The 26,339-nt window shown below is 47.6% G+C and overlaps 1 protein-coding gene and 1 long non-coding RNA gene across 11 annotated transcripts; one reads left to right on the top strand and one right to left on the bottom strand.

Moving 5' to 3' along the window:
- Positions 1-316: 316 nt before the first annotated feature.
- On the bottom strand, positions 317-26,264 carry SPRED3 (sprouty related EVH1 domain containing 3). 10 transcript variants are annotated; one of them, XM_020787038.3, is made up of 7 exons: positions 26,191-26,264; positions 24,863-24,911; positions 10,138-10,309; positions 9,411-9,579; positions 8,239-8,309; positions 7,078-7,254; positions 317-5,981 (listed from the first exon to the last, which is right to left on the bottom strand). In XM_020787038.3, exons 3-7 carry the CDS (start codon positions 10,303-10,305, stop codon positions 5,253-5,255), a joined length of 1,314 nt encoding a protein of 437 aa, XP_020642697.3. In that variant the 5' UTR covers positions 10,306-10,309; positions 24,863-24,911; positions 26,191-26,264; the 3' UTR covers positions 317-5,252. The 10 variants fall into 10 exon arrangements, with proteins under 10 accessions (XP_020642697.3, XP_020642688.3, XP_078236123.1 ...); XM_020787029.3 differs by lacking the exon at positions 26,191-26,264 and adding an exon at positions 25,645-25,762; XM_078379997.1 differs by lacking the exon at positions 26,191-26,264 and having other exon boundaries at positions 24,863-25,503.
- LOC144584255 (uncharacterized) lies at positions 23,351-25,322 on the top strand. Its single transcript, XR_013538382.1, has 2 exons — positions 23,351-23,408; positions 24,369-25,322. It is a non-coding gene; the product is annotated as an uncharacterized LOC144584255 (long non-coding RNA).
- Positions 26,265-26,339: the final 75 nt, after the last annotated feature.

The following is a 26,339-nucleotide window of genomic DNA, read 5'->3' as shown; positions in this document are numbered from 1 at the left end:
TGTTCCTGAGCATGGGCAGAGTGCAAATCCCCTCATCAGTTCAGTCTTCATCCAAACCAGGATGCCAAGGTTAAAATGCTCCTGAGCATGTGCAGAGAGCTTGGGGTCTGCTACAAATTTTGGCAAGTGAATTCAGCAGGTGCTGTACAACTGTGGGTGGGTTAATAGGATTAATAACCGCCTCCCCCCCTCAGTCTTCCGGATCTGTAACTTTTATTTGCAGGATTAAGGCAGAGAGCCTTACAGGTGCTGCACACCTCCAGCTGCCCAGGTTTCTCTTCCCCGTTGAGAACAAGAAGCAAACACACACTGCCAATTTGTTTCTATGTGCGTGTGATTTTTTTTTAATTTACAACATACATTTTAAATAATAGAGCATTCTTTTTTCCAGTGTCCTCTGAACCAGGCTCTTCAGAACCTTTTCAAAATACACAGAAATTACAATACTGAATATACAAATCTGATAAAATATTTGTAAGAGTAAAGAAGATCAGAGTGGCAACCATCGGAAAGAAAGGGGGAAAAAAGTGTGCCGTGTCCAGCTCCTTCCCACCTGCCCTCAGTTTGTCGTTAACCTCCCTTTTCTTGGAAATATAGAAAAAATGGAATGAAAACAGTCTCAGGCAACCATATATTAACACAGCGTTGCATCTTTCCCCCCCTTCCTGAGGTTTTTATACCGCCTTCCTGCTTGGCCATTAAGGATCCAAGTGCAAAGTGTCGTGTCCACCCTCCAGATGTTAAAACATCTGGACTTGTATGAGGCTTTCGAGACAAAGCAAAGGGACTTCCGAGAAGAGTCTTGGAAGAACAACTTCTTCGGATCCCTTCCTCAGCCTAGGTCGGAGGCATCCCAGATCTAAGGAGAGGCTCTCGCCTAGAGCCACTGAGGACTAGCACCAAGACGGCGCTGGCATCTGGAGTGGGATACAGACAGACCTGACCCATGGCACATCTGTGGGGGTGCAACTTTGCCTGCCTGGGATCGCCTTCAAAGAACCTGGTGCCCCACAAGAGTACGTCGGCCCTGTGTCAATTTCAGGGAGGTATGAAGGTCATGGCAACGCCTGTGTTGGCACAAAGGAGGATTTTCAACCTCGGCCTCCTTGTCTATTGTTAAATGTTTGATTGTAAGCTCCTTGGGGCAGGACCCTGTCGTTTCTGGATTTCTTTGCCAAGCACCATGGCGATTTCTGCAGGGAGTCCGTGCCCACAGAGGAGGGGGGGAGTGGTTAATGGCCCCCCACCTATGTCTCACCTTTACCTGCTCTGGGTTATTAAAAGATTCTATACCTTGGTTCTGTTTTCATCCCAAACCTGTGGGTGACTTGTAGGGCTTAAAAATACTGCTGTGAGCAGGGGGGGGGGCAGGAAACAGAGTTTTTGGATTTTTTTAAAAAGGCAGGAAACGGCTGCATTGATCTATAACAATAAATGAATATGGAAACTGAACCTTAGCATTTGCTTGGCAATTATTCTTATTGCCCAGGGTCTTTGGAGATTCAGGATGTGCTCTCTAAGAGTGTTCTTCACGTAACCCCAAAGTGCTCTTAGGTTTCTGCCTCCTGTACTGAAAAGTGTGACATCTCCCTGCTTTACAATGACTTGGCATCCGTTTCTATCTTTCAGTCTGCTTACTATCCACGGGCGCACCTGGTGAGGAGTTAAGAGAGAAACCGGTCTCCATACCATTAACATACACATACCCCTTGGCGTGACTCTTAACAAAACTGATGCCACCGGTTTAAGTGAAAAGGATCCCATTTGACCGACACAGTGTGTTTTGGAGTGGACATGTGCCACCCGACCAGCAGACAGATGACACAGGGCATAAAAGGATCTGTCTTTTAGTTCCCTCTGCAAATCAGGAGCCTGTTTGAGTGGCTTGCCAAAGGATGGAAACTCCTCCAGATGTGCTCACATCCTTCATAACTATGGTTGTTTTGTGTGTGTGTGTGTGTGTGTGCGCGCTATATGCTGTCAAGTTGCATCTGATCTACAGCCACTTATGATTTTCAAGAAATGTGACAAATTTAAGGAGTGGCTTTATCACAGCTACACCCTCCCCTGCTAAGTCCCCATGGCCAAGCAGCGATTTGAACCCAGCCCTAGTTCATCATCCTATCCGGCTCTCAAGGCTTAAAATTCCAGCTCACAGTCTTTTTTTGCCTTAGTTCATCAGTCAACAGGATGGCTCCAGAGGTAATCTACAGTAGATTGAACAGAACTCTTGATCCTGTAGTAACAAGCTCTCCATTCAGAAATCAAGTTTTTTTTATGATAATCTGGATTAAACAGATGTGCAAATTTGGGGAATTCAATTAAAACAAATTTGTGGAAGTCAGACGTCTCAGTTAATCACAGATGGTGTGAAAACTGGGATATTCTGTCTAGTCACCTCACATGAGACTACCCCTATGTATTACAAAATAATAAAATTAAAAAAACACGCTGACCCTTTCCATTTATAAATTGGTATTCTAATATCTCTCACTATTTAAAAAAGTTCTTGCCAGTCCTGTTTCTCCTGCTCTGTTCCAGTATTAAAACCTTATAAAAGGTGCTCACAGACAAATACATAGAAAAAGAAGGGATACAGTGGGTCAGGAATGGCAGTAAGGTGTACCCTGTAAACCGAACCCTGTCTGCATAAACGCTAAGGGAGCATGAGCAGATTCTGCATCAGACCATGTTTATCCAACGTTACTGGTCTACCATTAAGAAAAATCTCAAAAGCTTTACAATTTTCTCGATATAATTGTTATGAGTAATATGGCGAGCCAGAGCAGAGGCATACTGGGATATGCTTTTTGAAATCTAATCACCCCCATGGATGATCTTTCCCAATGGATCACAGCACCCAAACGAGGAGCATGTAAAACAGCAAATCCGTGGATTTATCTCTTCTGCTTTCTTACAGCTTCACACATATGATAAGAGTCAGTGCGAAACCCCGGGGGGGATTTCTAAACTAGTCGGTAGGTGATGGCCTGTTTTTATTCTGAATAGGTGAGAATTAAAGCAAAGGATGCGTATTTTCTTCCCTGTTCAGAGAGTCTGACTCATTTTTCATACCTTCTATTTAGCAAGCTCCGCCTCCAAGCCCATTCCTTGTCAATTCTCTCTCTGAGTTCCCATGGTGAAAATATAAAAAGTGCAGAAGGAAGATCTTCTAAGTAATAATAACCACAGGTCCAGTTGAAAAAAAAAACCCAGCAACTTAAGACTTTCAGAACCCCCTACCACCAGCAAAAGGGGGGGGGGAATCTCTACCAGCACTCATAATCCTCAGTTTTGGTATTTCCAGTTGTTGGGAACGGGTCTACAATAGGCCCAGGGGGAAATATAGACCCTTATGCCTAGATTTTAGGATGCTGGGGTGCTTAAAATCTTTTAAAAATCCTAACCTCCCTTATCCAGTTTTGCACCAAAAATTGTACCTTCGACAGCACTGTGAATGCATTATGCAAACTGAAACAATTTGCATATCATGGATCATTTTGCAGAACTCCTACCTTTTCTAAAGGCTGGCTTATTCTAGAAATCTTTATATTTTTTGCTTTTGGAAAGGGTCGAGAGAATGGAAGGACGAGAGGCCATGGAAAGGAACCATCAGGAGGGAGCTCCCAAGAGGCAGCTACCTCATCTCACTAGATAACCTTAAAGGGCTTTCTCCTGGCAGTTCCTGTTTCATGCAGCTAGTCCACATGGGTTTACAAGGCCCAGAGCTCCAGATGGGAAATTTAGAAAGGGGGAGATGTGTGTGAATGACAATCGTCCGTGGGTAGAGATGAGAAAGGGCAACAATACGACACACAGTAAAACAAAGGACCTCTCTGCCCCTGTTAAGTCATCCGTGCTAGCTCTCCCTGCGCTTTGACTGGGACCCTCTGAAGATATTGGTAGCCTTGGGAAAACCTGCAGCCCCCCCCCCCCCCCAATATCCAAAAGCTTCTGCAGATGAGCAAGATTTATTGGTCCACTGCTTTCACGGGCCTGCAGCCCCCTTGGGCCAGATGCAGCCGACAAAATGCTTCTGCCCCAGCAAAACCTGTCAGCCTTCAGAGTGACACAAGACTCCTCGCTGGTTTTGCCGCAGAAAACGGGCATGGCTACGCTCTGGATTAGGCTTTCTTGCGTTTTATCTAGGGCTCTCACTCCCCTTTCTGGACCAATCCAGAAACAGCAAGGTGGACTCTTTTTTGCCCCGGCTGGAGGATGGACTCACACAACTGCCTCCCGCTGGAAGCAGAGAGTCAGCGTACAGAGTCCACACGGTTCTGCAGGAGACCGGATCTCACTAGCATGTGTGTTCCGCAGACAAGCCCAAACAGATTTCCAAGGCAGAAAAGCAGAAAAAACTTCTGGCGGAAGCAACAGCCGCTGGTGACCTTGTGAAAAAGTCACCAAGGGCGACCTTCTAAGTTGAATCAGGGACAGGGAAGATCTGGCCTCCCGATGTGGCTGGAGGACAGCTCCCATCATCCATCACCACTGGCTGAGCTGGCTCAGGCTGATGGGAGTTATAGTCCAGCCACATCCCGAGGAGCATGGCTCAACAATCAATTTTTTCATGGCGCTCCCCTTCATGGACAGGGAGAGCTAAACGCTTAGCCAGGGTATTCTGGGGACCCCCACAATGCAGAGGTGCAACAATTGGGCTGCATCCATGCTGGTGGAACCCCAAGTTATGCAGGCTTGCCTAAACTTTAAACCCCAAATTGGTGGGTTTTTTTTTTGCAAATAGGGGCCGATTGGGTGGATCAAAGAGGTATTATTCGTCCATTGAAATGGGGAGTTGCTATGGAATGTATTAGCCTCCCTACCATGCTCTGCCTCGTCTCTTTCATTCTCCCGAATAATTTTTCCCCCTTTCCTTTTGTTAAGAAAAATAAATAAAGTGAGGAAAACGGAGAGAGGGGTCCTCCCTGGAACGCCCTCCAGTTGCTGGGCCTGCCTTTTATAAATGGCAAAGTGCCTCTCGTCGCTCTTCGGCTTACCGTTTCTTGACAAAAAGGGACCCCCCGAGATTTGGAAATGGGGAAAATGAAAAACAGGGATTCCGCCTGCCAGCCTCACAGGTCTCTTCCTAGAACTGGGACAAGGAAGGGGGGGGGGGAGAGAAATGGGAATGGGGTTTGGCGGATGGTGGGAGGTCCGGACCCTTCTCAAGCCTTCAGCTCTGTGGAAAACCGCTGGCCCTTGCTTGTGGCTAAAAATGGAGCTCCCCCATGTCGGATCTCCGGCCGCCTTCACCGGACCGCCTTGTGCTTGCCGCCGCAGCAGCCACAGTGCTCGCCACACGAATGGCAGGCGTGGAGGGGCAGGTAACAGCACATGCAGGGGACGACGAGAGAGAGGGTGATCAGGGCCATCCAGCGAACACAGAAATGGGGGTGGCCGGTGTCGCAGGAGCACGGGTCCGAATACTCGCCTTCCGAGTCTGACATGCAGTGGTAGAGCATGCTCTCCGCGCACCACATGCAGGTGAACTGGTAGACGCAGCGCCCGATGGGGTCCGGCGCGTCTTGGCACTGTCCGCGCCCGTTCTCCTCGTGGCTAAAGACGTCCCGGCAGTAGACGCACCGAGAAGGCACGGCGTCCTCTTCCACCCCGGGGGCGCCGGGCGGGGGCTGCTGCTGGTGCTCCTTCGGGATCTTGTGCTTGGGGGGCGAGGGGGCCCCGTGGATGCAGCAAGAAGGAGAGGCCTTGGGGTCCTTGAGCCGCCCTTCGGCCCCGGGCGGGAAGCCGTGTTCCTTCTCCCGCGGGGATTTGCTGCCGCCGCCTCTGCCGGCGCCGCTGCCCTTCTTAAAGTGCACGCACACGTCCGTCGTCTTGTCCAGGTCGGGCTGGTGCTTCTGCACCACCGCCCTGCGATAGTCCTCGTAGCCTTTGGTGACCCAAAGGTCTCGGCAAGGAGAGATGCTCTCTAGCTCTTCTTCGTCCGGAAGGCTCAGCTGTTGTAAGGGCTGGGGCTGGACCTGCCGTGCGGGAAGAGAAGGACTTGAACTCAGACCTCCGCAACAGAAGATCAGCTGTTCAACCACTCGGGGGGGGGGACCCCCACAACCCTATAGGGTGTCGTTGCTTGGGTCAAAAGCCATTGCTTCTATTTAGGGAGTGCTGGAATCAGTAATTTGGTGAAGAGGTACAGGATTGACGGCCGGAAAACACTCCGCACCCGGGATTCTTTGGAGGGGGGAGTCCTGCCAGTTCAAAATGGAAAATACCAACTGTGTGCCATATAACGTGGTTTCCCTTTATAATAAATAATGATCACGTGCCACGAGGCCCACTCTGACTTAACGACAACCCTTCTCAGGGTTTTCCAGGTAGAGAATACACTGAAGTGGTTTCCCCTTCCCTTCCTCTAGGGGGAGCCCTGGGACGGTGTGCAGCTGGCCCAAGGCCACCCGGGCTGGTTCTTCTCACTGTCGGCACAGCGGGGAATCAAACTCCCAACTTCTGGCTCCTCAGCCAGAGACCTAAATCACTGACCTATCCAACTAACTTATAGACAAATGCCCTATGATGATCCCCATTGCCCGCTGTGTCACCCCCCCCCCCAAAAAAAAAACCTTTGGTGGATTTCTCAAAACTGCCTTGTACACATTTATTCTTGATGGGCTTAACAGTGCATTCAGACGGTAAGGAAGGGTCTAATCTCATGCCACCGGAAAGGGTTGCTTTGCTGAAAAGGATCTCCATGAAATCAACCATGCAAAGATCACTCTAGGCTGGCCGAAAGACAGAGCAGGCCTGATGCGGGACCAAAAGGGGTCCCGATAAGGGCTGGTTGGTGATCTTGGTTGTGTCATGGGATTGCTAGGAAACGGCTTGCACAGGACTGTGCCTCAGACAGTTCAAAATGCAAGCTATTTCTCCAGCTGGCCACAACCTTGCTTAGATACCCTCTTCAAAATATATTTTAAAAAAACCTAGCTTGAAATTCCGAAGCACTGGTACGGGTGGCTTCCCAAAGAAGCAAAGGGTGCATTAAAACACATGAACATAAATAACCCAGAAGCCACCGAAATGGCCGACCAACCCAACCCAACCCAACCCAACCCAACCCACCGAAGAGACACGTACTGGCCCAGTTGAGCCCAGCCCCTGCGATGTGCTGAAGGAGAACTCTTCCGAGAGGGGTGAACGGATGTAGCAGCTGGATGAGGATTCATTGGTTACGATCGTGATGGGTTTGGGGAGCATTTCCTTCCGGCTGTTTGACGAGGATTCGCTGTCTGTGTACACCTGGGGGGGCGGGAGGGAAAGAGAGAGAGAAAAGACAGTGTTGAAGAGAGGTAAGGCACAGAGAATATTCCTTGTCCTTCGCACCTCGCTCAGGTTTGGGCTCCTGCCTGTGGCCCAATGTCCTGCCGGCAAAGTAAAAGAACAGCGAAAAGTTCACATCCACCACAGCGATGACTCGAATTAGAGGTCAAATACGGATGTGCCATTCAGAGTTTTTTGGACTTCAGCTCCCAGAATTCTCCATTCTGGGAGTTCCGCCGGAGAGACCCACACTTACAGACCTCCCTCAATGCGGCTCGCCTGCAGGAAGGCCTAACTGGAAGTCTTCGCGGCCTAGCTTCCTGCTAAAAAAAGGAAGCTAGGCCAAGCAGTTAGGTCACAGAGCTTTTGAGCTAGGCCTTTCTCCAGGCGAGCCACATTCAGGCGTTTGTAAGTGTAGGTCTGTCAGGTGGAAGTCCCAGAATGGAGAAGTCTGGGGGATGAAGTCCAAAAACTCTGAATGTCACCTCCCTAGCATATTTCTGATGTCTGAAATTTAGTTGTGCCTTAGTCCCACCGGCATAAAAAAAAAAAGCAGCACCGAATTTGCACCCTTTAGCTATTTAGTGACGCCATTCAGTCCCTGAATACAAGAAGTGCTGCCTTTGGAGAAAGGCAAGGATTTATGTAAGGATCCATGACCCGTTGCCCCATGGCTACTGGGTACCAGATCCAGCCTTCCCATCTCCGGATCCTGGCTTCGGAAGTTTTGAGAGACATCGGACACAAATTTCCAAACAAACCTACGATTAATCTAGCAAAGCAACATATCTTAGCTCTGCTTGAAAGCGTCAGTCAACTGTCATACAGCCCAGCCTGTTGTTTAAAAACAGAAAATGAAATTCTGTCCTTCTTCAGAGCTTGGAAATGTCACTCTTCCAGACAACAACTCCCAAGTTTTTAGAGCTGCTCCCTGCCAGCTGAGATTTGGGAAAAGAAACTTACCGCTAAAGCTTCGTCTTTCCCGTCAGCTTCGTCCTGAGAAGAAGAGGAGGTGGAGGAAGGCGAGAGGGAACCTGAAGGAAATCCACAGGGAAATAAAATTCCATTATCAATGAAACCACAGGACAAGAGGAAACCTTCTACCAGAACTGGGTGTTAAATCAGCAGGTGCTACAGGAGAAATTTCCAATAAATGGCAGGCCCCGGCTAGTCTATAATACAAATATGAATAACTAATAATTTTAATAATCATTAGTTAGCATCTATGAAGTTCTTTGTACCCTGAATAATGCTACATCTTATATGTAATAATTATCTCAATAATCCTCACAAGAGGGCCTTTAGGAGAACCCTAACTTTAAAAAAAATCAATATTTAATACTCTTTAATTTTTTTAATATGGAAAGCTAGGGGGGGGAAATGTTACACTTTTCGCTTTGTTGGTATGAAGATTATTGCATCCCTCTATGGCAGTGGTTCCTAACCTTGGGGGACTCAGGTGTTCTTGGACTGCAATTCCCAGAAACCTTCACCACCAGCTGGGGTTTCTGGGAACTGTAGTCTGAAAAAACACCTGGGAACCCCTGCTCCATGGCATACAACACTGTGACAAAATAGTGTTTTCCTCTTGATTGACAGAGTTTTTTTTTTTACTTCTTTCTAATCCCGGTCTTTCGCATTTTGACGAAAATTGCTGAGGTTTAAAGGGGCAAAAGGTACCGTAGGTGTTGATCAAAAGGAGGCATGGTGTTAAAAAGAGCAAGAAACCGTCGTTGTTTTATAAGGCAGCTGGGTACAATGATAAGCCCCAGGTTGTGGATGCAGGAGGAGGGATAAAGCCGAGAGAATGCAGGCTACCCTTTCGCGGAGGGGAGGTTTGCTATGAAGATTTCCCAACTCCCAATCTGCTTCCCTTAACCACTGCTCTCTACTACCACATGTTCACACCGCTTGAGATCTGCAGTATGAATAGCCCTGGGTATGTGAATAAGGTCTTTGCATAATTTCCATGCACTGCGTAGGCCAGGACAACACAAGGCGTTAAAATAATACATCTCTTTAAGATTTGCTAGGATGCCAGCCCTGTTATGTACCAGATCTGTTAGGGCCCTCGCACATCATCCCTGCGGCTACCACGACCCACGCGCACCCGGCCCTCTGCCCAGCTTCCTCACCTTCGGCGATTTCCTCCAGAGCTGCTTGCACACCTCGCTCGAAGGCCACAGCATCGGCGGGGCTCTGGAAGGTGAGGCCAAACTTGTTGTCCCCCACTTTCCAGTGGTGGAAAATGGGGTTCACTTTGTTATAGACCAGGTCCCTCTTCAGCGTGCATTCCAAGATGGTCTGTGGGAGGGAGGGAGAGGAAGAGGTCACGGAGGAGGTAGCCGGAAGGCCATGATGTGGGGCAAAAGGTGCTCCTCTCGAGTAAGCCGTGCCTCGAAAACGGAAGCGTCAGTTCAGTGGTCCCCCCAGAGGTGCATGGACTACGACTCCCAGAAATCCTGGTCAGCCCAGCCAGTGGCGAAGGCTTTCTGGGAGTTGTAGTCCAAGAACACCCAAGGCGGGGAATGGTTGCTTTTGGGTTTTTTTGGGGGGGGGGTCTGCAGCAATGGCAAAGCCTCCACCAGCATATCCACCAATTGGGTGCCCAGAGGTCAGGAAGCACTGTTCTTCTGCCATGCGGCCCAGGGGTTGCCTAGCAACCGCCGTCCTGCTTCTTCCCTTGCATGGACCATGAGTCCCGGGAGGGTGGTCGATGGGGGATTGTGGGACGTGTGTTATAAAAAAAACCCTAACTTTTCCAAGCTTTTGCATCTTACAACCGGTCCACCTGCCAAACATGTGAAGGTGTGTCGTCTCCTGTCATTCTCTCTCTCTCCCCCCCCCCCCAAAAAATCTCACCGTCTGGTCCCGGAGGCGCTCCCCGCTGATCAGGTACTGGCGCCGCTGCCCTTCCTCAGGACGTCGGACTTTACAGATCATCACGTGGCTCAGGCCGCCGCCGCCCATGGGCACCCAACCCCCGCTCGAGTCGTCTCGGGTCATCACCACAGCCCGCACCCGAACCATGTAACTGGGGGGGGGGGGGAGACGTTGGGGGACAGACACAGAAGAGAAAAGAGAGAATCAACAGCCGTTGACCTGGATGGAGAACCTCATAAGTATCAGATGTATTTGGCATCAAACCCCTTTGAAAAGCATCCCCCCCCCGCAAAGGAAGAGGCCTCCTGAGGCACCGGACTACCATGTCCATCATCCCCATTGGGCATTCAAGTGCAATGCATCCTAGCTCCAGGTTTGCTGTGCCATACGAGACTTCTAAAAAATATATGTTTTTGGCTGGCACCGAAGGATTCTTCAAGGCCTCCTTAAACGGTCACGCCGTCCGAGCGTGCGGCCCCCAACGGGAATGTCGGCGCAGGGGCATCCGATGCCTTTCGTTAATAACCCGGGGCCCACTTTATGTGCTTTCTCCCCCTTTGAAGATGACACTCTGGATGGTTTTTTTTTTTAATGAAATGGAATGAAAACGAAATGAAATATTCAAATTCTGCCCAACATCAAACTGTTTTCGGAGCAGCTCCGGAGATACGAAAGCAACACCAGAGAGATTAAGAACAGCGCACCTGTTCAAGGTGCGCACGTTGTGCTTCTGGACTGTAACTCCCAAAACGCCCCTAGGCAGAGCCCTTTGGGAGGATGCATGATGCGTTAATGGGGAACGTTCAAAAGTTTCATTTTACAACCATGTCATAACCCAACAGATTTCTTTTTTTAATGGCCACAAAATCATGAGAAGCAAAATCTTCTGGTGCAGGCCTGTGGAAAGTATGCAATTAACTGTTGCTGTTAAATTGCGGTGTGGAGCACTTCCAGGGTTACCATACAGACGGAGCCTCCGTACGTCCTCTTAAGCACAAACCTAAGTTTTACTGCAAAAAGTGGGAAAAAATTATCTTAAAAATAAAAAATAAAACATTAAAAGATTATGGGAGATACAGACCAAAAAAAGTAACTTTCCTAAGATTAGTTCTCTCTGTTGCTGGAATCCTACATACAGTAGTTCCTTCCTGCAACACAGAAATTCACTTTCTTTTTCAGCCGATGCCTCTGGACGGCTAGGAAAGACACTTTCGGAATTTGCTCCCTCCAAAGCTCATTCTTCCCGATTAGGGCCTAAACAGAGGCAAGCTCAAATGTGATGCTCAAATCGTAAAGGAAAAAAAAAATCCAAATAAATGCAAAGGTGCAAAAGTAGGCATTTCGACTCCAGAAAAAAAAAAAACATACCTACACACCTCTGCTTTTGAGTGAGCTGTGAAGGACTCAGAGATCCCCAGAAGCCCAAATTCATTGAGGTGGTTTCAAGGAAACAATGCAAACGTTCAAGGAAACAATTATTCTTTCAGTCTCACCCCACTACAATCTTTTACCTACAGCATGGGTGCGATGATAATAGTCTACCTGACAAGGTCGTCGTACCGATTAAGCAGGCTATAACTTTTGAAACAGCAATTGATGGATTGCCACATACAATAGGTGTTAGATACTGTTCTTATGAATTCTAAACTGGCAGTCATTAAAAATAAAAACGGGAAATAGCAGAGACTCGTCTTACAAGCTTCGGCACGAAAGTTTTTGGCCACATTATTAGCAAAAATTTGCTGGGCTAAACGTAACCCTCCGAAACTTCCCAGTTCCATCCATGGTTGGCTCGCTGCTCGAGCTGCCAGTATTCGGCCAACCCCATGTGATCTGATTTCTACGGCCAGCGGATGATTTTCAGGACCTTACTGGCAAAGTTAATCATTAAACGGCTTGGAACAGAAGATGGGGGAGTCGTCTGAAGGAAGCTGTATGGCGGTTTGAACCTTGTGCCTGGAACAGCTCACGGAAGGATTTCGAGTGCCGCTTTTAAAACACAGCTAAAGACACACCCTGGATAGGAAACCGTAGGTGAAAAAAAAAAAGGTGCGCTGGTCACGAAAACGTAACCTGTACTCGGTGATCTTTTTTTATGTGGCCCACCGAAAAAAAAGCAGGCAAGCTTTTGAAATCACCAATGGCGTCATTAGGGGAAAACCAAGCAAGGGAGAGAAACTCAGCCTTCTATTCTGCATGGCGTGATGTCTTCTCTTATTGAACACACCAAGGATCCCAAAAGCTTGCACAGATCTTTCCATGCTCTTTCTGCACAGAGGTAATGCTCCGGCGTGGATTAACACAATAAGGTCAAATATGCTATAGCTGGGGCTGGATCGCAGGGTAAAAGGCAGCATCTCTACCTCAGAGACCATCCAGAAAGGAGCAGGGGATAAGACGCCGACAGGCCTGGCATCAGCAGCTACGCCATAACACGCTCTTTGCAAAAATTAAAAAAAACCTTGGTAATAAATATGCTTGCGACCAGGGGCAGAAAACGCAAATTACAATATTACCTTCCTCTTTTTAGTGGTTATTTTATTTAAGTCTGTTTTTAGTGCAAAACTGCACATGCTCAGAGGCTTTCAAATAATTATTGGTGAACAACTTTTTTTGTCTCTCACACTTTACTGATGTAAAGGGAGCTGTGAAGGATGGCAACGGGGAGAGGAAAAGACAAAAGTATAATTTGGATATTGTACAAAGGCGGAGTTTATCTAAAGCATGAGACCCAGGAGATAAAATCACCACAATTTACCAGGGGGTAGTGGTCAGAAACTGAGTACAGTACTGACAAAAAACTAAGGAAGCAAGCAAGGAAGGAAGGAGCTGATGATGGATAGGAAGAAAGGGAGGGAGGGAGGGAGGGAGGAAGAGTTGTTGATAAAAGGAAGGAAAGAAAGAAAGAAGGAAGGAAGGAGCTGTTGATGAATGGAAGGAAAGAAAGAAGGAGCTGATGATGGATAGGAAGGGAGGGAGGGAGGAAGGGAGGGAGGAAGGAAGGGAGGAAGGAGCTGATGGATTAAAAGAAGGAAGGAGCTGATGATGGATAAGAAGGAAAGAAAGAAGGAGCTGATGATGGATAGGAAGGAAGGAAGGGAGGAAGGAAGGAAGGAAGGAAGGGAGGGAGGGAGGAAGGAAGGAAGGAAGGAAGGAAGGAAGGAAGGAAGGAAGGAAGGAAGGAAGGAAGGAAGGAAGGAAGGAAGGAAGGAAGGAAGGAAGGAAGGAAGGAAGGAAGGAAGGAAGGAAGGAAGGAAGGAGCTGTTGATGAATGGAAGGAAGGAAGGAAGGAAGGAAGGAAGGAAGGAAGGAAGGAAGGAAGGAAGGAAGGAAGGAAGGAAGGAAGGAAGGAAGGAAGGAAGGGAGGGAGGGAGGGAGGAAGGAAGGAAGGAAGGAAGGGAGGGAGGGAGGAAGGAAGGAAGGAAGGAAGGAAGGAAGGAAGGAAGGAAGGAAGGAAGGAAGGAAGGAAGGAAGGAAGGAAGGAAGGAAGGAAGGAGCAAGCTGATGGATAAAAAGAAGGAGCTGATGATGGACAGAAGGAAGGAAGAAAGAGAGGGAAGAGCTGATGATGGACAGAAGGAAGGAAAGAAGGAAGGAAGGTTAACAACCCAATTTTTCCTGCACCTCATTGCCTGGGCACATGGAAGGTCACTCTTCCAACCTGATTTAGAAAGTGCTTCCCAACCCGAGATCCCCCAGATGTTCCTGTACTACAGCTCCCAGAAATCCTGGCCAGCACAGCTAGTGGTGAAGGCTTCTGGGAGTTTCAGTTCAAGAACATCTGGGGGCCCAAGGTCGATGTTAGTTGTCCAACAGGTCTCTGCAGTCATATGTCACGAGTGGCCTCCAGAAGTGTGGCCCTCTCCTCCCAGTTATGTGGGAACCACGGAAGGCCCTTGTGACAATGCCACGAATTCTGTGTTGGCTGGAAGCCACTATCCTCCCGGAGAGAGCGAGCGAGCACACGAGGGTAAAATTATTGCTGTATCCTGTAAATCAATGGTCCCCAACAGCCTCCAGAAGTTCTTGGACTTCAGCTCCCAGAAATCCTGGCCAGCAGAGGTGGTGGTGAAGGCTTCTGGGAGTTGTAGTCCAAGAACATCTGGGAGGGTCCCAAGGTTGGGGACCACTGCGCAAATAACCTGCGTTAGAACACAGTACCAATTCAGGCTTCACACAGCAGAAGATTCACCAAAGCTAAGAAGAAAACTCTACACAAGCATCGGTGACAACGGGCCGACGGAAACAGGAAGGGGTTATTTTGCCTTGGTACAACTTTGCAGTCCAAAATTTAAAGCCCAGATGGAAAACAGGCACATCTCAAGTGGCAAGGCCTGTATTCACTTAAGCATAGCACCACAAATCGAACTCCACAACAGGAATGCTCTTGTACGGCTCCCATTCACACCCAAGAAGCCTGCTTAGAACCGCAGGATTTTACGGCCCATGTCCTCGAGGCAGTTCCCCGAGAGTCCATCTGCCGACAACAGAATGGTTCAACACAGGGGATGAAATCACGGATTCTGGCAGCAGAGCCGAGCCGCTTCGCTTCTTTCTGCCATGCGGGCCACTTGCAACCCTCAGAATTTGGGGGGCACGGAGATGCGGGGCCCTGTCGGCTGCTCTGCAGTACCGCTGTTGCAGGTAGCTGGGAAAAAAAAATTGCAACTGGCTTGTCAGATTCTAGGGGACATTGTCTAGAAATAGCAACTTCCTCAAGCACTCCTATTCTGGCTCTGAAAAAGGAGCTAACTTTGCTGTAATCCTCAACCTGAGCAACCCATCGCTGAGAAACAGACCAAGGTTATTGCTTCACCTACCCAAATCTTTGGTTCGGAGGGGAACTTCTCAGACCACCGTCCTACAACCAGTTTCCAAGCCAAACTTTCTATGCTGGTTTAACCTATTTATGCCCGCGTGCATAAATCTGATGAGGGTGAAGCCCACTATGTTAGTCTGGTGCAAGAATATCAGGCAAAAAAAAGGAAAATAAACGAAATCAAAAAAGATATAATATTTTGTGGCACCTTAAAGGCTAGTTGTTATATTTTAAGGTAAGCTTTTGTGGGGCTGGCTCACCGAAAGGAGATGTACATCCAAGCCGGTGCCATTTTTGCATTTGCAAACGGCGATTCGTTGACGAAGGGATCGATCTGAGACGTGGGCTTTCTCTCAATTGCAAAGAAACATCAGGGCAGCTTATAGGTAAGGTCACGGGACAGCTTCACAGAATATTTAAATAAAGCACACACACACAAACACACAAAACGTGAGCAGTCTCTTCCAAGATGGGATGAGAGCTGACAGCTGCCAAGGCTGGGTAGTCCTCAAAGAAAACCATGACACGTGGATTTGTGGCTTCCTCTCGCATCCATTTGGAGAAAAAAGAAACAGGCCAGGCCGACAATCTAGAGCGATCAATTGATGAATCCACAGGGTATTAATCTGTTAAATACTGTTGCATGGTACCCAAGCCTCAGTCCAAAAGGCACCTTCAAAATCTGGAAGAAGTGAGGACCTTTGCAATTTGATCAAGGACTAAAATCCACCCTTTACGTTTCCGTTTTTTCATTTCCTGCTACGACGACACATCAGAAGGTGAGAGAGACCCACCGTCGCAATCCGAAACCTGTGTAGGGCTTGGAACCTACCATCTTCTGCCACTTACCCCCCATCCCATGGTGGCTTTCCACCAGTTCATTAGGGGACGCTTTCGCTGATGAATCTGTCCCCTTTGAACAAACACACGCCAAAATGTCAATACACAAGGAGATGCTCACCCAGAATCTAAGCGGCCTGCGTAGCTCGTGAGGAGGTCCTTCGGCTCAGCTTAAGGTGCAAGGGTGTCCATCTGTATCTCTGGCACCTCCATACCCCTGATTTGTTTTGTGGGAGACTGGGGGGGGGAGTGGAGGAGTGGTTCATTAAATATTTTTAATACAAACATTTTTTTAATGAACCAGTTTCTGCGCTCGATTCGCCTGCATGTCCAACTGCCTTCATTCCTGGTTTGCTCTTTCCAACGTGTTTTTCCTACTTACATTATTTTTAGCTCATCAAAGCCAATTAAGCAATTTTCTTTCACAGGCAGGACGTCGACAATTTCCCACGCCCCTTCTCTCCCTTCACCCCAATTTTTGTAGACTGCTGTTGGACCGATTTGCCTATCAGACGTGGATCCCACCTTCCCCCCCCCCCAAACACCTTCCCCAAATGGGACTCGAGATGGCTTACAATAATACTGAATGCAAAAATAAAGTTGGAACAGCAAGCAAGATCAAATATCTAAACAGAAAGGCAACGAAGAGCACAATGAAGCACACAATTTGAAAAATGCATCAATGGGGAAAAGTAAAGAAAATAGAGGACCCCCCCCCCTCCTTCCTAAGCTGCAGCCAGTTGCCAAAACCTTGCCTTCACAAGGTGTGCGCGCAAATTCTAGGCACTGCAGAGTAGTGTCAACAATGGGTCAGAGACGGATATTAAAGGTATGAAAAAAAAAAGGCAGCTAACAGGTTGCATGGTCTTGCCCCGACAATCCAACATAAACAACAACGTCACCTGTGCTAGCTCCAGAGTCTCTGAGCTCTAGAAATTTGGTTTCCAAAAGCAAAACGAATCAAGCTTCTAGTCCTCACAGGTTTCAGCAAAACAGTCACAGCCCCTTTTCGCAAAACAAAAAGGGCGGCGGGGAAAAGGCAGTTTCTGTCCAAAGAGAAATAGCAACAGCAACAGGAACAAAGATATTTTTACAGGGGTAACAGGAAGGAAGGAACCTGAACAGAACGTTTAGGTAAAAGTTTAGGTAATGTTTAGGTAAAAGTTTAGCATGTTTAGGTAAAAGTAAAGGTTCCCATTGGCATTGAGTCCAGTCGTGTCCGACTCTAGGGTGTGGTGCTCATCCCCGTCTCCAAGCCGCAGAATTTTTTGTCCGAAGACAATCTTCCGTGGTCACGTGGCCAGCGTGACTAGATACGGGACGCTGTGACCTTCCCACCGAGGTGGTCCCTATTTATCTACTTGCATTTTTACATGCTTTTGAACGGCTCAGTTGGCAGGAGCTGGGACAAGCGATGGGAGCTCCCTGTGTTGTGTGGATTCGATCTTACGACGGCTGGTCTTCCGACCTTGCAGCACAGAGGCTTCTGCGGTTTAACCCGCAGTGCCACCACATTTACCTGTGACTATCACGCACGAACCTTGTTTTGCTTTAGGGCGACCTAGCTGCAGCAGGTAAATTCTTACCAACGGATTGTGAAGAGAACGATTACAACATGGCGGTTTTGGAAGGAGGGAGAAGACGACGTTTTTGAGATCTTGGGGTGGAGCAGAAGCTCCGACATTTAATATCCAGAGGTTGACAAGATTGTTTGCCTGTACATCTTCCATTTTCTAAGGCAATCCCAGGAACCGACAGCTATGAACGCCATTTTTTTTTGTTAAAGCTTGTGCATGAGGAAAAATGCACGCAGTTGCCATTATTCCCAATTTTTCTGCACAATTTATTGCAGCGTGCCCAGTAAGAGACGCCACGGCATCGACTCCCACATATGGGAGGGATCTGGCCGAGGAGAACCCTGCTTGCTGTGTGGGGGGGGGGGGGCAAGGGAAATATTTCCCCGTACAAGCCACGGTGGCCTCTTCTCAGGCACCAGCCTCTTCAACGCTGTGCCGAGCCCACGACGAAGCCCCGAGAAGCCATTTCTGAGAAAGTCGGTTTCGCCCCAATGAACTCCGTTTTCGGGCTCGCCCACGTACGGGAAAAGTGGGAGAGATTTGGGAGCAAACGGTGTGATTTGGAAACACAACATGGCCACGCAACAGCCTTCCGGGTCGTGGATCCCTTGCTAAAAAAAAAAACCCCACAAAACTAATGACTGTTAATTGGGATTTGGTGAGGATTTCACCAGCTCTCTTGGAGGACTGCCGGGGGGTGGGGTGGAAATGGGACGAGGCTCATTCACCCAAATTCCACGGCTGGATCAGAGGTCGGGAACTATCGGCCTTCTAGGCATCCAAATCCACCGGACCCTTTAAGGCAAAATTAAGGCAAAAACCACAGGATTTGGAAACTGCTTTTTTCCCCATTTCTCCTTGCTGCCGATGAGGGGTGGAACGTGGGGGGTCCAGGGTTGCGGCCCCTGCCCCATCCTCGGTGTTGACCCAAAAGGGTCTCCTCTTTTGGGTGAACACCAGGGAAGACCTCTTTCCTTTCCTCCTTTCTGTGATGTTGGGTTTCATCCCTACTCATTTGTTCTATGCTTTGGAGGGGTGTTTTTTTTTTGGGGGGGGTTGCTTCAGTTGCCCACCAACGGCGGCAACAATCCTGTGCTCCGTGGCCAGAGTGGCCCTCCAAAATCTAGCCGGAGTTCAGCAACGGTCCTGGAAAAGGCAACGCTTTAAAATGGCTGCCAGGATGAGTGGATTTTTTTTTGGGGGGGGGTCATGCCTGCTGTGTTTTCTGAACACATACCCTGTCGGGCTTTGCACCGATTCTACCACTATCGCAAACGGCCCGGAGTCCCAGAAGGACAAAAGGATTCATGTCAAACGTGGCCTTGGGGGGCTCTCCTTGCATGGTCAAGACGAAAAAGACTATATATATGAAATTGACTTTTGGTGGGGCGGCCGCTTTGGAAAAAAAAAAAGAGCGTGGGGAGGACCCCAGACTCCCAAATCTTTAATAACTGTGTGGAAGAGGAAAATGCAGCTTGTGTAGCTTTCAGGACAAGCTAGGCTACCTCAATGTGCCTTTTCAGATAACTCTGAAAGGCGGAGGGGCCCGATTCTCGCTTTGAGTGTCCGTGTGTATTTTTTTAAGTGTTTGCCCTCAACTGTCCTCTTAGCAGACAGAGGCATTTTAGAGTTTTGCCTTAGGCTGCTGTTGCTTCTAGCTTATTTTTTGGCTAACCTTCCCAACCTGGAGCTTCCCCTTTTGGCGTTTTGGACTACAACACCCATCAGCCCCAAACAGAAGGGGACTATGGGAGTTATAGTCTAACACACCCAGAAGGTGCCAGATTGGGGAAGGGAGGGCTGAATGGCTTCCTCGTGTTTTAACGGTTGGCATCAGCTTCCATTCTGTGACTTGCACGACACCTTACTGGTGGAGGGCTTTCTCACCCTTGATCATCATCGCAGGAGGTCCTGGGGCTTTATGGATACCAAGAAAGTAGGCTTCCAAATCTGTGTTATTGAACTGTTGCTCTTGCAATAACGGGCAATGCATCAGCCGGGGAAAAGCACGGTATCTCCCCCATGGTGAAATGGAGCCTTCTTTCGGATCCATTTTCAAGAAAGGTTTAGGCATTCTGAGAATTAAAACCAATTTCCTCTTTGGGGCCTTTACCCCTTTCACAGGTGAGCAAAACCTCCAGCGGTCACCTGGCAAAATAAATCTCGGCTGACTTGCCTTGCTTTTTGACCCGTTATACTGACGTACCCCTGTATATAAATAAAACAGATTTTTTTTTAAAAAAAGGTTGCTTTTTAGATCATGCCCACTCACATCGCAGCAGGAAACATGTTCTACCCATGTGGGGGGGGGGGGGTCCAAAAAAAATAAAAATTAGGGGAAATGCACCTGCCGCACAATCAACGGTTTTGATAGGTGTCTTGTGCATCTTAGTCTGTCGTCCTTGCCAGAGATTCGAACTTCAAATCCATAGCTAACAGTTTCTGTAAGCGATTGTATTCAAAATCCTTTAAAAATGAATCACAATTTAAAAAAAAAGAAACGCAACACAATGAAGACCAGTGAAATCAAGGGCATCTTCTTGAGTGAGTTACTGAACCAATTAAGCACAAAACATTGCAGTCGTTGTGAACAGGGAAACGGGGACGGCCCAAGGGACTCAATGAGTCAGCAGTGGGAATACTGGGGTGGTACCAACCACCCACCACACACAAACAAACTGGTTCGGTACCATTGCAACTGTCATGGCTTCCTATGGAATTACAATCTGGGGCAGGTGGTGGGCATTCACTCAGAAGATCTCACCTGTCCCTAAATCACAGACTGACCGATCCCCTGTGATAAAAAGAATGATGGATAAACCGGGTTTTTACCCATCAGTTACAGACAGCTGAACATCATATTGGTCCCGAGTATCCGTGAGCGACCACAAAACTTACTGGCTGATTTTACCTACGGCCTCCATCTTGGTTCTAACTACCTGAACCATATTCCTTCTTTGCTTCAACACCCAACACGATCGATCTTTCCTTCCCTAGCAACCTCACTGCTTTAACTTTCTTCTGGAAAATAAAAAAATCTCGTTCCACACGTCAGGTGGCCGTCGCAAGGGCTTTTTCAAACCCGATGGTGCAGAGAATCCACCAACTTTTAATGGAAAACCTGGAAATCTAGAAGGAAAAAAAAAAGAAATGGAGAAAAGGGAGGCCGAAATTGTTGCTTTTCACTTTCCAGAATCCTTTTTTTGTGTGTGTGTGATTTTATGCGGAAAGTGGGTTCAAACAGCATTGAGGGAGAGCTTTGAGGGAGAGAGAGAAAATAAATAAATAAATAAATACAAATCAACACTATATGATATAGGGTGAGCTACCTTTCCAATAATAAGGAACTTATAACAACGCCTAGTGGTCTAGGATAAGAACGGAGATTTATTTTATATATATATATATATGTGTGTGAAAAAAACCCACAATTGCTACACAGATCAAAAGAAAAGATAGGAACATCAGAACCCCAATCAATATAATATTATATATAAAAATATATTTATATATATCTCACAAACAGTGCCTTCAACATACAGATGACATCACAGCGTGTTGCCATGGAAAACGACATTATGAATTACAAGATCAAAGATGCTCAAGCAAAGTGGAGACACATATTCCTTGTTTTGGTGGTAAGGGGAAGAAAAATGAAGGAAAAACGAACTGTCTTTAAAACAAACGTGTTTTTTAAATAAAAAGGGGGACCTTGTCAGCTGAAACATAAGCTCTCCCTCTCGAAAATGCACAAGACCAAACACTACACCCCATTTTCTTGTACAACACATTTTCGTTCCTTCCTCACAAGCTTCCTGCCCCCTCTTTCCCCCTTAACCAAAAATGGAAAGAAAATCAAAATATATTCAATGCAATTTATCACCTCCAACCCCCCCCCCCCCCAAAATCTTAATGGTAAGCATCTCCAGGGCATAAGCATGAATCCCCCCCCCAAAAAAACCCTACCATTTTTAGGACGAAGGACAGAAAAGAATTAAGACATCTTACAATATATCAGCCCTCCCCCCTCCCCGCCTCAGCATATACACTTTTCCCATCGAAACCAATATTTTGAGATATGCAGCACGCTGTAAAAAAAAAATCTGATGCAAATACGTAAGGGAGCCTACACACAGATTTTCTCTGGCCTTGGCATAGGCAAAAATCTGATTCCAGAGGCAAAAGGTATTTAAAATCAACCCCCCCATCCAACCTCTCTCCTCCCCTCAAACCCGCAACCACACACGCAAAAAAAAAAATCAACATCCTGCAGATCCCCTTTTTATGAATCCAGCATCCCCATTTATAAGCAAACCTTACAATGAAATACATAAACCATTTTCCCCTTTATGACAGAAAGGGTGCAATCTTCCCTACCCCCCCCCCAAACATGCAAGAAAAGGTTATATAAGTTAGTTCATATCTAATACATATTTTTTCAGCTTCAAACCTTTTGTCGTAGAAATATGATGTGTCGTAGTATCAATATTTAAGGATATTTTTTGGGGGGGGGAATGAAAAATAAGGTCTCTGCACCGTTTTCCCCCCCTTCAGCTCTGGCCCCCTCCCTCTGAGATGCACGATGCAGGCTGTCAACAGTTTCGTCTTGAAAAACTGCAAACCCACCTCCCCATCCGCCCTCCCCTCGTTTGCTCTCTCTCTCTCTCTCTGTCTCACCCTTCCTCTCCTGCAAACACTATCTCTCCTTTTTCCTCTGTGCGATGGAACAGGCGTGCAAAAGGTATGTCTCTCTATGTCCCAGCTGTCTTTTCCTTCAGCCCAACTCAATGGAAAGCCTGGGCTAGGATTTTTGTGAATGGAGGGTCACATGACCTAGGATAGGTTCTTTGTCCCTGTTTCTTGAATAAACAACAGGTGAAGAGAGGGGGGGGAGGATTATAACACATGTATCTTTAAATCTGCATCGTGTCCAGGTGATAAAAAAAAAAGGGGGGGGATGTCGATCCATGCAAGATTTTCAAACCCCCCCATTGATTTCACACACATACACACGCACACACATGCACACGTACATCAATGCCAGATCCTTCCACTATGACACAGCCAGCTTAAAAGCCCCCCTCCACTAGTAGCCAGAGCCCCCCCCAAAAAAAAACCCTGACAGGTTAAAAGAAAAGGAAAAAAAAAACCTCACCATTCCAGTATCTCATACAGCAGACCCTGGCTTTTTATGAATGAATCCCAATGCAAATGGCTTCGATTCACAAACAAATAGACCCCCACCCTTTTTCCTTTCTTGCCTTCTCTCTTTTTTTTTGGTGGGATCGAATTTCATTCATAAAAAAGACCCACCTTCCTCTTTGGAGGAAAAGGAAAGGCTCATTGAAAAAAAAAATCCATACACCTACCTAGGCAGATATCTACGAAGTACAAATATCATTTTAGGGAAATATATTGAAATAACACCTCTGACAATTTTTTTAAAAAAAAACGAGAGAGGAAAAAATATATATAACATTTGTAGAAACGTACAAAAGATGCTTTTAAGACATGGCCGTTTTTTTATGAATGGAGGGGACGTTTCCTTTCCCTTTCCCACGCCACCCCACCGAGCACATCACTTAGTATAAAAAAAGGGGGGGGAAGAGGGAAAAACAATGTCCCCCCCTTTATAATAAACAGTAAATCTTAAAAGAAAATATGTACACACACATAGACATCAGAGGAAAGACTCACTGTGAATCAATGGCTGATTAGTGCTCCCAGATTAGGGTTTGCATAGTCACGATCAAGGGACGCCCCCCCCCATGACTCTCCATCAATTAAAATTTCATATGTACCTACAGATATGTTTAGGTTCCCGTTCATCATCATCATCAAGAGGATGAGAAGCTAGCAGCCATTTTGCCGGCTAGTACAAATTAGCATCCTTTCTAACCTGCCCCCATACACCCCCGTGTTCTGCAACCCCACCCCCTCTACCACCACCCCCCCTGCCTAAATAACCCCCCTCCCTCCTTCCTCTGCACCTGTTCTGAACTGTTTAGCCCAAGGTTGGTACTAACCAAAAAAAAGGGGGGGTGCAAGGGGGGACCGGGTCTCTTACGCCAACAGGGCAGGACCAGAGGCTCGGGGGGGGGGGGTTTGAGGGTGTCGATGGGGATGGGGGGGGAACAGGATCCAAAGCTGAGAGAGAGAGGTTTCCACCTGGTCTTAAAGCCCTGGAAGAATCAGAAAAAGAAATCAAAAAGAGAAAAGAAAAATATGGATGGGGGGGGGGAGAGAAGTGGGAAGGAAGATGACAGAGCAGAAGGAAGCCGCATTTACCTCTCTGTTGTTTTGACCTCAGCAGAGAAGCCATCTGGAGCGAGCAAACTGGATCAGCGGCCCTGGGGTGTGTGTCCACAGGGGGCCTGATCCAGCTCCCCCCTCCTTCTTCCTCCCCCCCCCTTCTCAAGCTCCTGCAAAGCCAGTGTTGAGGAGGGGGGGTGATTTAAAGCCCCCCCCCCAACGCTTCCTGCTCAGCTCTCCTACAAAGGTGTGGGAGTTTTCCTTTTGATAGAAAGGATACGGCGGGCAAGGGGGGGGGAGAGGAAGAGAAAGGCAACGAAGGCCGGGATGCTTGGTGGGCAAAGTGGCGGGAGATCAGGGCATCAGTGCCAACCCAAAAATCGATGTTGTCCTTCCTGGTGTATTGATCTGGGATCACGGATCGATGGGCGTGCCTCCCCATGTTTGCCTGGCTTGCACAGCCAAAGGCTGCCGACAGCTGTGTGTGTGTGTGTGTGTTTGTGTGTAGTGAAGCAGGAGTCCATGTTGGGTGCTGCTTTTTTAAACACCCAACCCAGCCGAGAGGAAAGCACGGGGAGGCGTAAAGGATCAATTGGGGCAAGGGCCTTCAGGAGGTCTCAGATGGGCCCACCTCTCTCTTGTGGGGGGTCCTGGGCTCTCTCCCCCCAAAATGGTATCTGCAAGGCCTGGAAATGTATATATTTATATATTTTTTTACACAGGAACGGACTTGGCGTCACCACAAAAAGGGAGCAGCCAGTTTGTTGACTGGGGTTGGCCGCAGAGATCACATCACCCACCCAGCCTTCAAAATGCTGGATTTAACCGGCAAAGCCCAAACTCCTCCAAGGACCGCGTCTCCCCGTTCAGACTCTGCTCGGAGGTTAAGATCAGCAAAGGAAGTCTTCTTCTCATCCCACCCCCTTCACAGCTGTCTTGGGGGGGGGGAGACACAGGAGAGGGCCTTCTCTGTGGCTGCTCCGTTAGACTTTGGAACTCCCTCCCACTGGAGGCCAGCCTGGCCCCCCTTTTTTTTTACTTTCCTTCTGCAAGCAAGCCAAGGGGCTTTCTCTTCAGGCGGGCTTTCCTGTAATGACGGGTTGCCAGAGTGGGGTTTTTAAACGGAGGGGGCACCTTACTGGTTTGACTGGGTTTTAGCATTGCTGATGTTTTTTAGTATGTTATTTCTTTGATCTCTTTATATTCATATACTCACTGTGCTTGCTTTGAATGCTGTCTTTTAAGGATGTCAGCCGCCTTGGGTCCTTTTAAAGGAAAAATATGGGAGAAAAATATTGTAAACAAACTTCCCAGAAACATCTGGCTGATTATGCTACAGACAGAAAGACTAGGTTAATTGCATCTTTTATTTTCCGTATCCCTGCTATCCAGTCTATCTTTGTTTGTGCTTGTGCACACGTGTGTGTGTGTGTGTGTGTGTGTGTGTGTATGTGTGTACACACACTTTCTCTTACTTCTGCTCTTGCCAAACCCTCTGTCTTTACTATTGCTTGTGCTTACTATTTCTCTGAACAGCATTTCTTTGATCCTTTTTAGCAAGTATTGCTTTTAGCTTGAATTATTGTCCTTTGATGATATAAGCCGCACTGGGTTCATTTTAAGGAGAAAGGCAGGGTAAAAAGATTTTAAATAAAACCACAAAATACAGTAAAAAACTAGCATTATCTTTTGTGCTCATGGATCGTAGGTTCCTTTTTTTGCAACTCCTCAACCCGAGCGGGACAACGGGGAGGCGTGTAGCCTCAAAACTTTTCTATGCTTTGCAAAAGGGATAATTTTACAACATTCAACGACAGGTGACCCTGTGCCTTTACTGTGCTCTTTTGGGGCATAACGGCATCTGACGTTTTCAAAAATCCATACATTTCTCGAGCCCAGCATTTGTTAAATGATGGGAGGCTCTAGAGGGGCCCAAAGAACTGCTTCCTTGTGTCACAAGGAACTCACTGCCACAAGATACAAGAGAAGGCCACCAACCCTCAACAGCTCTGAAGAGGCTTTATTAGCCTATTCACCGAGGAAACATCAGAACTTCCGAGTCACAATGGCCATTATATTTCTCCACAACCTGGGAGGCAGCTAGGACATCTTCCCACCAGGGATGTTTAATCAGCCCATCAATCAACCCCATCTCTAGTTGATTAACTGGCTGTGAAGCCATTTGGGTATCTGAAACCAACAGCCTTACAGTACTAGGTTTGGGGCAGTTTGCAAAATCAATCAATCAATCAGTCAGTCAATCAATCAATCAGTTTAACTTATATGCCACCCACTCTACCCAAAGGTCTCTGGGCGGCTCACGACAATTAAAATTCAATTAAATTAAAATTAAATATTTAAAGGCATCAATTAGCCTTTGCATTTAAACTGAACCACAGAATATACAAGTTTTTATACACGCCAGGTCTGCATAAATAGGGTCGTCCCTACCCCCCCCGCCGCGCCCCCCCTTTGCTGTGCACCACAGGGGATCCTAAGTCCACTTTCCTGGGAGTAAGACCCACTGATCAAAGCTGGGCTTACTTCTGTGTAAGCATGCACGGGATTGAGGTAGGGAGGGGGGAGGCGAGGCAAGGAGGTTCGTCCTTTCGCCGTGAACGCACGTGAGAACACAGGCACACGCGTGTCCAACTCCAAGCCTCGCCCCCCCTCCCTTCCGCAGGCGGGGGGGG

The sequence above is a fragment of the Pogona vitticeps genome, chromosome 9 (assembly GCF_051106095.1).
Source record: "Pogona vitticeps strain Pit_001003342236 chromosome 9, PviZW2.1, whole genome shotgun sequence".
Lineage (NCBI taxonomy): Eukaryota > Metazoa > Chordata > Lepidosauria > Squamata > Agamidae > Pogona > Pogona vitticeps.
Note: the sequence above shows the minus strand (reverse complement) of the source record. Positions and strands in the feature narration are given on the sequence as shown.